At 47.0% G+C, this 13,142-nt stretch overlaps 3 protein-coding genes across 4 annotated transcripts; all 3 read right to left on the bottom strand.

The window, feature by feature from the left end:
* Positions 1 to 166: 166 nt before the first annotated feature.
* Positions 167 to 3,015, bottom strand: LOC112874058 (membrane steroid-binding protein 1-like). The gene is made up of 2 exons (XM_025937222.1): positions 2,570 to 3,015; positions 167 to 765 (listed from the first exon to the last, which is right to left on the bottom strand). Exons 1-2 carry the CDS (start codon positions 2,875 to 2,877, stop codon positions 417 to 419), a joined length of 657 nt encoding a protein of 218 aa, XP_025793007.1. The 5' UTR covers positions 2,878 to 3,015; the 3' UTR covers positions 167 to 416.
* Positions 3,016 to 5,449: 2,434 nt separating this feature from the next.
* Positions 5,450 to 8,767, bottom strand: LOC112878124 (F-box/LRR-repeat protein At3g48880). The gene is made up of 3 exons (XM_025942534.1): positions 8,502 to 8,767; positions 6,873 to 7,242; positions 5,450 to 6,404 (listed from the first exon to the last, which is right to left on the bottom strand). The coding sequence occupies exons 2-3, from the start codon at positions 7,226 to 7,228 to the stop codon at positions 5,795 to 5,797; spliced, it is 966 nt and encodes a 321-aa protein (XP_025798319.1). The 5' UTR covers positions 7,229 to 7,242; positions 8,502 to 8,767; the 3' UTR covers positions 5,450 to 5,794.
* Positions 8,768 to 10,561: 1,794 nt separating this feature from the next.
* Positions 10,562 to 13,002, bottom strand: LOC112875649 (LIM domain-containing protein PLIM2b-like). Of its 2 annotated transcripts, none has more exons than XM_025939579.1 (6): positions 12,905 to 13,002; positions 12,027 to 12,340; positions 11,808 to 11,907; positions 11,694 to 11,716; positions 11,350 to 11,439; positions 10,562 to 11,049 (listed from the first exon to the last, which is right to left on the bottom strand). In XM_025939579.1, the coding sequence occupies exons 2-6, from the start codon at positions 12,159 to 12,161 to the stop codon at positions 10,777 to 10,779; spliced, it is 621 nt and encodes a 206-aa protein (XP_025795364.1). In that variant the 5' UTR covers positions 12,162 to 12,340; positions 12,905 to 13,002; the 3' UTR covers positions 10,562 to 10,776. The 2 variants fall into 2 exon arrangements, with proteins under 2 accessions (XP_025795364.1, XP_025795365.1); XM_025939580.1 differs by having other exon boundaries at positions 11,350 to 11,444; positions 11,699 to 11,716.
* Between the last annotated feature and the right edge of the window lie 140 nt (positions 13,003 to 13,142).

The raw sequence follows: 13,142 nt of genomic DNA, 5'->3' as shown, positions 1-13,142 counted from the left end.
AAGAAGATTTCCACAGCACACCCCCATGTGGGTGGAGTCTCGCAAGGAACCCATAACGCAAGGATTTTTCTTTTTCTTTCCCACGAAATGGGCGAGGAGATAGAAGAAATTATATGCTACTTCTGTGCTCATATGGGCAAGGGAAAGAAAATGCAACGCATGCAAGTGCAATATAGAGTATTAAAACAAGTATATTAACAGAGGAAGGGATTGCACAACTGGATGCCTTTGTACTCCAAATCCCCAATGACGACTGATAATAATATAAACCCCAGTAGGGCCATGACGCTGGTCCAGATTACATATCTAAATTACACAGCCTATGTCGCTGATAGGAGAGGATGGCAGTGCCCTGATACGAACCCAATGGGACCATGTCCATTTATTTGCTGCATACGCAGGAGCTCTAAGTCACTCTAGCTCGCCTTGGCGTCTTTGTCAGCGGCAGCTTCCTTCACTTCCTCCGCAGCTACCTCCCTCGGTTTATCTTCAGTTGCTGGTGCATTGGTTGCGGTCTCACTGGTTTCAGCGGTTGTGCTTGCAGTGTTGCCATCTTCAACGGGGACAGTCTTCTTGACGGTACCAACTTTCACGTACTTGCTCATGAACTTGTATTCCCAGTCCTGCAGGGCGTCCAGCTCAAAGGGACCAAGGCCAGAGATGTCGCCGGTTAAGTCCTGCGGCTCGAAGGACATCTTGGCTAGGGCCCTGCTGGCGTCTTTACCAGCGAAGAGAGCGTAAGGTCCACCAGGTCCATAGAACATTCTGCATAAGGCCATAAAATAAACAATAATTACATAATGCAATATTGTAAGTAAAATGAGGGAAGAAAAAATTAACTGATGTGTAAGATAGCTTCACCAACACATTTCTGGATACAAATTAATTCACAACTGATCAAAATTAGCACAGCTATCCTTGAATACGGTAGGCATGCATCATGTAAACTGATCCTCACCTAAAAGGGTGCATGTGCTTTGCATGGACAGTGGTGCAATAGATGAATGATTGTGATTGTGAAAGCATGTGTCCATTTGAAGATAGACGTGCATATAATACAACAGATCCAACAGCTTTGAAAATATCATCATCCACCCATGAATTTCTAAAATATCATCATTCACCCACAAGATATGGCTACAACAGCAACGGCATCCACAAACCAAGGGATAGATAATAAGGGATATCGCATATCTTATTCCATTGTTGTTTCTAACCACAGAAATACTGCAGAACAAAGGAACAGAAAGAAAAACAACTCTCACTAGTTCTTCCAGTGCCGACTGAAAAGCATACAGTGATAGTGGCTTCAGCACCTTCCTGATCTCCCATTGAGTCAGAACAACTTTACAAGTAAACATACCACAATCCTTTTAGGTTTCGGAGGTTTACAATTTTAGAAGATAATTTCACCTCCGAGTACAAAACCACACATTTAATCATACTACACAACCTTCTTATGGCACAAAACTGTCTTTCTAGTAAGTCAGGGAATAATTCAAGGTACAGTCTACAGAAGTAACAATGGCACCTAGATTGTTCAGGCACAGCTGCTAGCCTGCTAAACTTTTGGTATTGCCATTTATTATGAGCATCGGATACCTATATTCAATCAGGCAATTGCTACCAAATATACTTGCCATTAGCAATTCCAAAGCCCCCAGATCACATAGTCATGGTGCTCAAAAGATTCTAATCAAGTATCCAAATGATTAGATATATCAAGCTTTATAAATATCCAAAAGCTTGTGCAAAGAAAAAGTCAGTGAAAGCAACCCCAACAAACATTAGGCAATTGATGTCAAGGCCAAAAGGTTCACTATGAGCCTGCAATGCCCACACCTTAACTTTCCACCCAGTACAGTTTTTCACCTAGCTAACCATAGTGGTATTTCATATTACAAAAATAATAATCAATCAAACCAGTTTGCTTTACCATATTCTGTACTACCGATGTTCTCTCAATGGGCTGAAATACCAGGCGGTTACAAACGTTACAAATCGTCAAAATGGCAAATCATCACTAACAAACAACAGTGCAATTAATTACTAGTTTCCGTATCTTTCTTTGGCCCAATCGACGCCATCCATGCAACTGAAACACCAACTGCGACAAAACATTCAACGAGACCTAGATTTCTCCCATCAGCCATTAAGATGGAAAGGACAAGCTCAAAGACCTCAAATACGACAAGAGATTCAATTGCCTCGCAGAAATTCACGCAAATTTATCACCCGGATCACTCCAATCATCCGAAATGACAACCTACAGTTGCCTGAAAACTTGGACAAGAAGTAGCTTCCTGTCGCCAAATTGATAACTCAAATTGTTACGAGCAAAAAAAAATCGGCAACCACTATTCAGTCAGGTCACCCACGTGGTAGATGGTACTAACTAGTACATGGCAAAACCCGCCGATTGTGCGACCTCATCAACAATCATACAGCAACTAGTGTCTGCCGTTCCTTGTATACGATCTAATCGATCGACATTCATACGCTGAATCGGCTACAGTAGAATCGGGTAGCTGAACAAAAAAATCTTGGGGTTTGGGTGCAAGGAACAGACCTGCTCTGGGTGACGTCGTAGATCTGGCCCTTGATGGCCATGAGGAGCGGTTTCTTGGGGTCGGTCCCGTCGTACTGGCGGAGCTCCTCCTCGGAGACCTCCCCCATCTGCACGGGCGGCGGGAGCGGCTCCGCCTCGGGCTCCTCCCGCGGGCGCGGCGGCGGCGGGGGCGGGGCCGCGAAGAGCCCCGACACGAGGTGGTACAGCGCGGCCGCCACCGCCACGGCCGTGAAGAAGGCCGCCGGGGACAGCCCCGTGTACGCGACGATCGCCTGCTTCAGCGTCTCCCACAGCTCCGCCACCGCCATCGCTGCCTGCTGGCTCGCCGGCGACTGGTGCGACGACCGATGCGCTACCCTATCCCTCTCCCCCCAGTCCCCCCTCTGACTTCGGGGCAGCGGGGTAGTCTCGTCTTTACGGGCTGCTGCGGAAGGGAGCGGAGGCGGAGCAAAATATCTGCAGAGGTTTTTATAAGCGAAGGGGACGAAGTGAGGCGTAAAAGGGGTGAGCTCTTTCCGGGGATGTCAGAAGTGGCGTAGGTAGCCCTATCTGAGTCTGACGAGTGGGTCCGCGGATTCAGTGCGATCCATGGGCCGGGCTGCCGGGCTGCAGCGGAGATCTCGAGGTCCAGAATCTTGGGGAATCGGATCGCCTCGGATCCAGGGCCCAGTTGTAAGTGGGGCCCCGATCCGTCTCCTCTGCTGTTGAGATTGCAAGCATAATTTGCCTTTTGTATCCTCGATTTGATTAAATTTTGACAATAATATTTGGGCAACGATTTACTTGGAAACATGAGTTTTGCAAGATTTTACGCCAAGTGGGAATGCAAGGATTCAACCAAAATTCTAGAGTTACGAGCAGGCCAAAAACACCTTCTAGAACATTCGTGCTGACGGAGTAGATGACGACGCCCGTGGCCCTTCGGGTGGTGGTGGTGTTTTCTTAAAAAAAAATAATAGTGATGTTGTTCCAATGGAGCTGTCAGGCCCATCTGCGAGTGTCCCTTTGTTTGGGTGCACCGGAATGTCCCATCAGCCCGTCACAAGGGAGGCGTGGCGCAGGGCAAGGCGGCACTGCGGACTTGCGGAGCTTCTCCGGCTCTTGCTGTCCTTCCCCTGCCCCCTCCGCCAGCAAAATTCAAATGACTTTGCTGAAAATTAGAGAATCGTTTGTGTTTTTTCGAGGAAAATACAGATTCGTTTGTGTTTATATGGTCTCGTCGGCGGCGGCATTTCGCTGTCCCCAAGTCTAGTCGCCGAACCCGGCCTTTGTCACGTCACGTCCGACACCAGGACCAGGAGGAACGCGCGCGCCACACTGCCAGTCTGCCACGGAGAAGATGGGCCGCCCGCGCAGTGCCATCAGGTCAGCCACCGACCGCACGCGCTCCATGTTCACCTCCCCTTTGGCCCGCCTCACCGGCTCCACAGCGTAGCTCACAGGGCTCGGCGCAGAGCTCGCCGCCCGGATGGCTACCGCGACCGGGGACGCGAACGCGCGCACGTTGCCGTAGTAACCCTCGGGGGTGCCGGCGATCCCTGCCTGACTTGCTGCCGCGGGCGTTGACGACGCAGAGCAGCTGCGGCCTCCCGGCGCCAGAAGACGAATGAGCGGCGCGCCATGTCTTGGAGCGGCACGATGGTGCGGCCCTTTGGTGTCCGGCGCCTCGTCGTAGTACACGCGGAACGCCGGCCGCGGTGGGTCACCGCATGCGCACTGCGAGCCTCGACGCCGCCACCGCCGCCATGCATGCGCTGCTGCCAGCTGATGCGCGCAATGAGGTGGCGACGGTGCGTGCTGCTGCTAGTTTCGGGTCTTCTCGCTCCGGCCAGTTCAGAAGCTCTCGTCGTTTCTTACGGGGTTCTGCACCCCCCCCCCCAAATCCAAAGGAGAAATAAGGAGATGAGAGCAGGGAAATAAAGTATTTTCATGAAAATAAAATGCTCTCTTTAGTCAAGTACTAGTCTAACTTCCTTATAAAAATGTCAACCATGTTTTATGTTTTACTTGATATGCTTATTATTTAACGGTACCATACTACCATGCCAACCCACATAGTATTAAATATGATGTGATGTAGGACATTTTGTTGATTTGACGATGCAATTAAAGGAGGGAAAAATTAAGAAATTAGATCTCATGCAAGAAACAGATTCGTGCAAAAAAAATCCTTAACAGACTACATAAAACCTAATGGGATGGATATCATAAATATCAAGATAGAACTAAAGAGTAGGAAGGAAGGGAATTGGAAGGAAAAGGAGAAAAATCATAATATCAAGATAGAACTAAAGAGTAGGAAGGAAGGGAATTGGAAGGAAAAGGAGAAAGATCATTGGGGGAATTTATTTTGTAGACACAATTATATATTGTGCATTGGGAGCAATATTTTATTAGGCGGTGTCTATGTGACATGTTGTAGACACTACTATTGTTGATGGTTGAGAGAGAATACTCTTAGCTTATTGATAATGATAGTGACTTGGCCACGACACTAATTCATTAATTCATTGATGATGTCGCTAACGATGATTGGCTGCTTTTTAAAAAATTTATAAGGATAGTATGATATGCAAGGGGAATCAGCAATCAATAATTTCAAATTTTCAACGACGTCACCTCAAAAAAAGAACAATTTAATAATGTAATAATTATAGATAGGGAACAACACGGAACAAAACGTTTAATTGCAAAACCAGCTCCAGTTCTAAACAAAATGACCTAGAATAAATTCTAACGACAATTCAAGGCGCCCAAAAGGGAACGAACTTTTAGGAAAAATATCACCACGGAACTCGTTGGTTCCAACCAGTAAAAGGCCCTTGCACTTACCAAGCATGAAACCAATGCACTACCAGCTGGTGTATCCATGCGACATCATTTGAAACTTGAAAGCATGTGGTCCACTCCATTGTTGCAGTCACCATAGAGACTATCACAACTCATTCAAATATGACCAGCTATTCTTGGATTTACAGCACTACCTACACACCGGAACCAGATCCTCTGACGTACTGTGCGTGTCACTGCGCGTGGCCCCAGGCCCACGCGTCAGTGACGCGGCAGTACGTCAGAGGAACCTCACTCACACACCATTCACAGAAATTATTGTCCGATATTATTTATCTACGGTTACAACTCGGTGGTTGCTATGTTCTGCTTTACGAATGCCAGGTCAACAAGTTTCTACAGTGAGGAGGCGGGTTTTATACCCGGTTTAACCATCTACTCCACGGACGTCAACCTCTCGCAACCAGCATCAAATAGCTTCCCATAATCTTGCAGGTCAAGGGACCTGACCTCATCTCGACGCCAAAACCAATCCTCGTACCTGTACCAGCGCATGATGCCTTCATCCACCACCATCCGCTGGCATGCGATGCACGTCCTGCTCTGGCAGTAGTGGAATTCACGCAGCCGTGAAGCTCTCTCGAGAATTTGGCCATCCAGCTCATGAACCACTTGCTTCCGCCCATTTGCCGCGATGGCCAACAGCAGGGAGTGGGAAATATTCAGAACCTCAAGATATTCCATCGAGTGCAGTAAAGACTGCAGTGCATCCATGGTCACTTTTGAGCAACGAAGGCTCAATACTTTCAGCTTTGGAAGGAACTGCAAAATCGCAGAGGCAAATTGGTGATCAAATGAGCCCATGACCTTAAGTTCTGTGAAATTCTTGCAGCTTCTGCCTATCTCCTCCATAATATACGGAGGATGTCCGATGGTAGGCATTGTCAAGGACTCCAGCTCTTGCCACCTTTGGATAGCTTGGCATATTCCCACTCTGGTTATGCGGTTCCATGCTGGCATAACCAATCGTTTTAGGTGAGGAGATCTGCTAGACATCAGGCAAAATTATAAAGTGTTAGCCCTCTTCAATGCAAAATGAGAGACCACAAAACTCAAGCATCAGGAGTTTTCTCGAGATATAATCAGAAGATTAGTGTACAGAAAAAAGAGGAGCCAATTCTCAACTTAAGTGTACTCTAACATCCTTCCCTAGAACCCTTCTAGTTTGAATGGCTCTGAAATAACAGCTATCCAAAGTTGCTAACCCAAAAATGCATGAAATAATAGTTGCAAACATAGAATATTTACTTTGGATAATGCATTTATATTTATGATTCAACTGCAGGGCTCGTATCATGACTAGCTACAAGCACTCATCTGTGCAGAAAGCCATAAGATGTAGTTCAACTATTGTGTTCAAAATCAACTTGCAGGATTAAGTTACATAAGAGATATGACATGAATATAGGAATGTGGAACCACAGCATTGATGAAATGTAAAGGGTTTTGTTACCTTTCTGAAATGAAATGAAGGTGCTCATCTTTCATGTACAAATTGTAATGGAATATCATGCAATTGACATTCCCACAGCTAATTGCCATAGCCACCCGTAGTATCCTTGCAAGTCTCTTGTCAGACCTATCATCAACCCAAATATATGGTGATGCTCTTGTCTGAATAAAATTGGATTTTAGCAATCCAAAGTCAAGAGTGCCCCAAATAAGTGGATCTGAACAGGCCAAACGCCACAATCGACAAACTTGAGATACTGGAGACAGCTCAACCAAATTTAATTCCTTGAATATCTTCACAAGGACATCAGTGTCCATGTCCTCCCATCTTTTGCCCATCCATTTATTCTCTCCCATTCTTAACAAAAATCCTGTAGCGGAACAAAAAATACATTCAGTGATAAAAACTATTTGGCCAATCTGCTGCCCTTGCAAGAGCAGCTTAACAAACAAACAAAAGCTATAATATGTACAAATAGAAGTAAGTAAACTTCACAGAACCAAATTCCCAGAAAATAAGTTCCACGGACACAAATTCTACTTCTAAGATCAACATAGTTACTTAGCTTGACTATGGAGATCTTGAGGGTCAACTAATAGCATGGTAGGCAGTAGAAAAACAATAAATAAATTTCTCAACACTGTACCTTCCACCAAATCCCCACAAAATGTATTCATTAAAATTATCAACATCTTTGGTTGATTTTTTCCCTCTTTGTTTTCAGAAAACATTTATGTATTTGCTATGAGATGGTCCAAAAGTAGATTTAAGAAAGGCAACACTAGCACAATAACCTTAACAAGAAAAGATACTAGGAGAGCCAAACAAATGGGACAGATACTTCATTCTTCAATCTCATGAACACAATATGAGGATGTTTGCAACTGAGGAGTGAGGATGGAATCGGTATGTATGGTCAGTAGACCAGCGACAGACAGTAGAATTTAAAATGATATGAACATTTCATCTATTCCCTAATCCCACACCGAAATGTCCTGAGAGTACCAAAGCAAAAGCTTTTGCATCCCTGCAAATATATTTACCAGCAGACAGAAACCAGTGCATACAGTTTCGCTTGAGAAAGTTTGAAATTTCTACAAAAACAAACCAGAGGATCTTGAAGAAATGTTTTTTGACAGCATCTTGAACAAATGTTAACACACCTTCCTAATAACATAAATAAGCAAAAAGCCACCCATCTTCAGATATCGACCGGGAGAAGATATGCCGCTTAAATAAAAATCCAACTATAAAATCAAAAGGTGCCCCAAAAAGAAAAAAGAAAAGAAAATGAGGATCCCCTACTGAAGACAGCTACAGACTGGGGATATGCTGAACATACACTCGACTGCAACTCTAACAAACCGCAACTGACAATCGGGGATAGAGGAATCACTAGTAGGAACAAAATCCAGGAATATCAAATTTACGGCGAAATTCACTTGGGTCATGGGCACGGGCGTACCCGGCATAGGACATGATAATCTTTGCAAACAAAATCGAAGTTAGTAGGTACTTAATACAGGTATATATTGCTACTGGGATCAGATCCGGATACAAATAGCTTACATTAGGGATTGGGATGCTCTGTTTCGCACAGCTGGAAGGGACAAGAAGGGGAGAGCATACCTGGTGGGCACTCGTCGCCGGCAAAGGGCCCGCCGAGGAAGACGCGGCGAATCGCGCCGCCGCTCTCCTAATCGACGCCGCCAGGGAAGGGCGACCGAGAGGAGAGAGGCGATAGAGAAAGGAACGGGGCAAAGAAGCGGGGGGAAGGCCGGTGGGGTCCCCGGCCGCGTCGACGGCGGCCGGAGGCGGTGGAATTGGGGTTGCGCGGCGCCACCACTCTCTTGGCCGGGGAAGACGAAGCGGAGGGCCCGGGGTTGGGGGGGGGGGGGGGGGGGACGCGGGGTTGGTCGTCCCGACCAAGCGGGGTTACAAACGGGTCGGGTTCGGGTCGCGGGCACGTCTGCGTGAACCGTGGCTGGGTGTCGATGTTTATGTTTTTCCACGCTGGTGGTGCTACACTGATGTAGTGACGTGCTGACGTCCGATAGTATCTATTTCAAATTTCGTGGCTATTTCGATTTCTATTTCCATCCTGATAGTATTTTTATAGCTGAAACCCTTGGCATCTCCTATCGAAGAAGTTCTACAATATATTGGTTGCTTTCTCTATTTCTTTCCATTTTGAAACAAGTTGTTTCCATTCACAAGACAAGATCGTGATGTGCTGAAATTATTGTCGCATAGCATCTTGCTCCGAGCATCCTGTGCTAACTCGAGGGATAGGTTCTCTGCTTCTTGTTGGCACCGAGGACCGCAACCTTTGTGCAAAGGGTGCCTAGCAGGCCAACATTCTCAGTGACGATGACAGATCGGCACACGCAATAAAGCGAGCATTCAATTGGATTTGCACCCGCAACTACGAGAATCAATCATCAAGAAAGCCATACGTGGAGGCTCAGAGCGCTCGCTTGTGTATGTACCACCAGGAGTACCTGGCTGAACATTAATACTAGCAGACACTAACGCCGATGAGGACGTGCGCGCGCGCCCTTAGCTAACGGATCCGATCAGATGCGGCGGCGGCAGCGCTCGGATCTCGCCGGAGTCGCGGGTGCCGCCGCCGCCCCCGCCTTACCTTTTGATCCGAAAAGGAAGGGTGGCGCGCAGGGAACTTTCTCCCCGGCGACCTGGCTGGGCTCGCCTGCCTGTCCGCGTCAGGCTGTCAGCCGGGCCGGGCCGAGCCCCGCAGAGACCGACGCGAACGCGACGCGGCATTTTCCTCGGACGCCCGACGGATGGCGCGCGCGCGCCAGGCGGCGGAATATGCTGCCGGGGCAGCAGCTTTTTCTCCCCTGTTCGGCTGTTCCCTTCTCCACGCACGGAGAGGGGAGAGGTGTCAGCCTGTCAAAAGCCGGTCCGCCCCCTCCCCGGTGGTGACCTCATCGGTCTCTCTCCCCGCGACGTCATCGCGCCGGCCGGCTCCGCCTTTCCTCCTCGCTTCGCCTCGGCTTCTCGGCGGCGTGATGCGTTTGCCTCTCTGTTCGGGCCCCGCCTGCCGGTGTGGAGTAGGTGGGGGACTCGTGGAGCACCTGTGTGGTGCTAATGTGACGCAGGGTTTCTGGCTAGGGAGGGGATGACGCCACGACGGGCGCGCTTGGGAAAAACTATGTAAAAAACGACTTCGATCAGGTCAATGGAGGCCCAGGCCACTTCGTGCGCGTACTGTAGGCTGGCTGTAGCCGAAAGTTACGGGTCGACAGCTACAGTGCGCGCGCTGGAACAGAGCGGCGGCGGCTTTCTGGCAGCCTAGGACCACTGCTCGTCTTTGACGCACGCACGCAGGCTGCCTGTCTGCAGCCCGTTGCAGGTTTCGCCCGTGCCGCGTGTTTAACAGGAACCGTACGCACGACGTTGCGGCCTCCCGTTTCCTTCTTCCTCCCTCCAGAGTCCTGACCTTGGATTTGCGTTTGCCTAACAGCAGTCCAATCCGAAAAGGAAGACGAGTAGACGACTGCAGCGCCCACCATTTTCACCGATGCCAGGGGCCAGGGCTGAACGACATGGAGAGATGGGCATTCCGTGTGAAACTCACGTTCCCACGCGTGTTCCGGATTGCGAGCACGCAATCACGCCTGCCGACCGCACAGCGACACGAGCAATCAGGCAACGACCGAGCGGAATTTCAGCGGTCTTGTCGGACACATCCTGCCATTCTTGTGCAAATTTTTTCTGTCATTGGCCAAACAAACACTGGCAGTTTGGCACGGATACAGCAGGTTCCAGAGCGAAGTAAAGTTGAGCCGAGGGGGACAAAAACAGGAGAGTAAATAAGGCTAAAATGCAACAGACGTGTAGTGTATATAGTATGCGCCCGCGTGCATCGCGTGTGGGCGCTTCAGTGCTCCTCCTCGGGGGCTTCCGGGGCCTGCTCCGGTGACGCTTCTTCCTTGGGTGGCTCTACCTTGGCGGGCTCCTCAGCGGTGGCGTTCTTCGCGGCCGTCGGCTTGAGCAGGTTGTTGTAGCTGCCGGTCTCCTTGAACACCTGCCAGAAGTGGTTCTGGCAGTAGAGGATCCCGTTGTGGGAGGCGTACGAGGCGGTCGTCAGGAGGCAGCCGCCGCGGGCGCATTTGAAGCAGGTCTTGTGGTAGGGCTCACCCTCCAGTGTCATCTGCAGAGTGAATTTGAACGATCGATAGATATACAGAATTCAGGCAAGCAAGATGAACTCCGGGAGAAAAGGAAAATAAGTAAATAACTATATGCATGTGCATCCTGTCGAAAGTTTAATCGTAAAATCTGGAGGAATTCACCAAAAATATACATGCATTTGCGTTGTAACTCTGCTTGAATTTGTTCGTCAAAAGTTGAGAGATGAATGCTCAATTCCACTGCCACAATATGCTAGTTTCCACACACAAACATACAGGAAAAGCTGTCATGTTCGCTGTAAAACAAGGTACGTCTGTACCTTCTCCAATGGGTATACAGTCTTCTTGCAGGCAGCACATTTGTCTTGAGTTCCACAGAAAACAGAGGATAACTTGTTGGGGACCTTAGACTGTTTACAATAAGAAAAAACACGTTTATGAGCTGAAATCCATGACAAATTTTACATGCATTGCTGATTATACTCTTTAAAATATTGAACGAACAGCATGAACAACTAATCATACTGGCAGCTTTTGAAGATTACACACAATCCTAGTATTTGTTTAATAGTCTTCACGCAAGAAAAATATGGACTCTGGTCTACGAGATGCATAAAAATAAAAACTTTACAAACAAAGCAATCAGAGACTATGGATACAGTACCTGTTCATTATTTGCCTTCGGACCTGAAGGGAAAGAAAACCAATATATAGCAATAAGATTGATGCCATGCTTCTGAAAAAATCAGAGGAAAACTGTGATGCAACTCAAGGTTACCTGTGGGGAAGTTTTTGCTGAAGCTGCCTGTTGCCTTGAACAGCTGTTCAAAATGGGTCTTGCAGTAAAGAACCCCATCCATGGAGGAGTAGCTGCACATCTGAAATTAGCACAATTTAACATCAGCTCATGCATAAAAATATAATTTAGAACATCATAGAGGGTATAAGAAATTGGTACTCCGCGTCATGGGTTGCAAATGTCAAGAAGAGGGCATACCGAAAGTGTGCCTTTGCAGTGGCTGCATCTGAAGCAAGATTTGTGGTACGGAATGCTATCTGCGGTGAGGAGATCAATGAAATGCACGGTTTTGTCACAAGCCTTGCACTTGTCCTGCGTACCATAGAACGTCATCTTTGATGTCTAAGTGGTGGTACCTAACAAAATATGTTGCTCACTTGCAACAACTCTTCTAATGGTATCCAGATAACCTCGCCGCTTTGGCTCTCAATCTGCAACACTGTAGATGCAGAAGAAAGCCAAAGAGAAGGTGGGAGAAGTGGCGGAAGGCTTTAAAATGCAATGCCAGAATCCTGATTTGCAAGAGAAAATTTTGCGGGAGAAGTATTAGAGGGAGGCTCCAATCCAGAGGAAAAGGTCAGAAGTGTGAGAATAAAAGTGCCACGTCATAACACTAACTTTGGACATTACTCCTTGCATGGTTCTAGTTTTTAGTTTTTCTCCTACACAAACTGATGGACCATACCTAGTGTCCAATGATAGCTAATGGCCAATAATAGTCTGAGACATCCGCAGAACCAACAGGAAACTAAAAAGCCAGTGTTATCCGTCGACCAATGTTATTCTTAGTGCACCCAGAAATACACATGCATTCTTAATAAACCCAGAAACGTGGTGAATATAAAATAATATACACTTCATCGTTTGATGATTTAATGTAAAGAAAATGTTGTTAGCCTTTTTGAGAAGTATAGCATTGAAAATGGTTATATTTCTAAATAGGAGATAATAACGAATAAACAAGAACAAAAACTAGCTCCTCGAATGATCGAACAGAAGTATTTCGTTAGTAATTATTATGGTCTTCAAACTAGGGGAAAAGGGGAAAAATGATAAGATCTAGGATACACATATACCTCCTTCTCTCTCACGCATAAGTGTTACATTCTCTTAAGCCCCAAAAGCAAGCAGGAACTTATATATGTAGATCTGATTTCACTCCCTAAAATTCATTCTGCAAAAGAGAGTGTACCATGTCAGTTCTGCTTGTGTGCAAAGTACTATCAGGAATATCCAGGACAAGTTGACAATTAATCTCCAACAGGGAATGCAGGGAGAAAGTGCATCTGAAACTTACTAGAACAAATACATGAA

This window comes from Panicum hallii, chromosome 9, assembly GCF_002211085.1.
Source record: "Panicum hallii strain FIL2 chromosome 9, PHallii_v3.1, whole genome shotgun sequence".
NCBI classification, from domain to species: Eukaryota; Viridiplantae; Streptophyta; class Magnoliopsida; order Poales; family Poaceae; genus Panicum; species Panicum hallii.
The sequence above is the reverse complement of the archived record's forward strand: the minus strand, read 5'-3'. Positions and strand labels throughout refer to the sequence as shown.

Coding starts and splice junctions, on each gene's coding strand:
- LOC112874058 (XM_025937222.1), bottom strand. CDS start 2,877: ATGGCGGTGGCGGAGCTGTGGGAGACGCTGAAGCAGGCGATCGTCGCG. Junction 766..2,569: donor TACGACGTCACCCAGAGCAG/GTCTGTTCCTTG, acceptor GGCCTTATGCAG/AATGTTCTATGGACCTGGTG.
- LOC112878124 (XM_025942534.1), bottom strand. CDS start 7,228: ATGGGAGAGAATAAATGGATGGGCAAAAGATGGGAGGACATGGACACT. Junction 6,405..6,872: donor CTTCATTTCATTTCAGAAAG/GTAACAAAACCC, acceptor GATGTCTAGCAG/ATCTCCTCACCTAAAACGAT.
- LOC112875649 (XM_025939579.1), bottom strand. CDS start 12,161: ATGACGTTCTATGGTACGCAGGACAAGTGCAAGGCTTGTGACAAAACC. Junction 11,717..11,807: donor CAGCAAAAACTTCCCCACAG/GTAACCTTGAGT, acceptor CTTTCCCTTCAG/GTCCGAAGGCAAATAATGAA. Junction 11,440..11,693: donor CGAAGGCAAATAATGAACAG/GTACTGTATCCA, acceptor TATTGTAAACAG/TCTAAGGTCCCCAACAAGTT.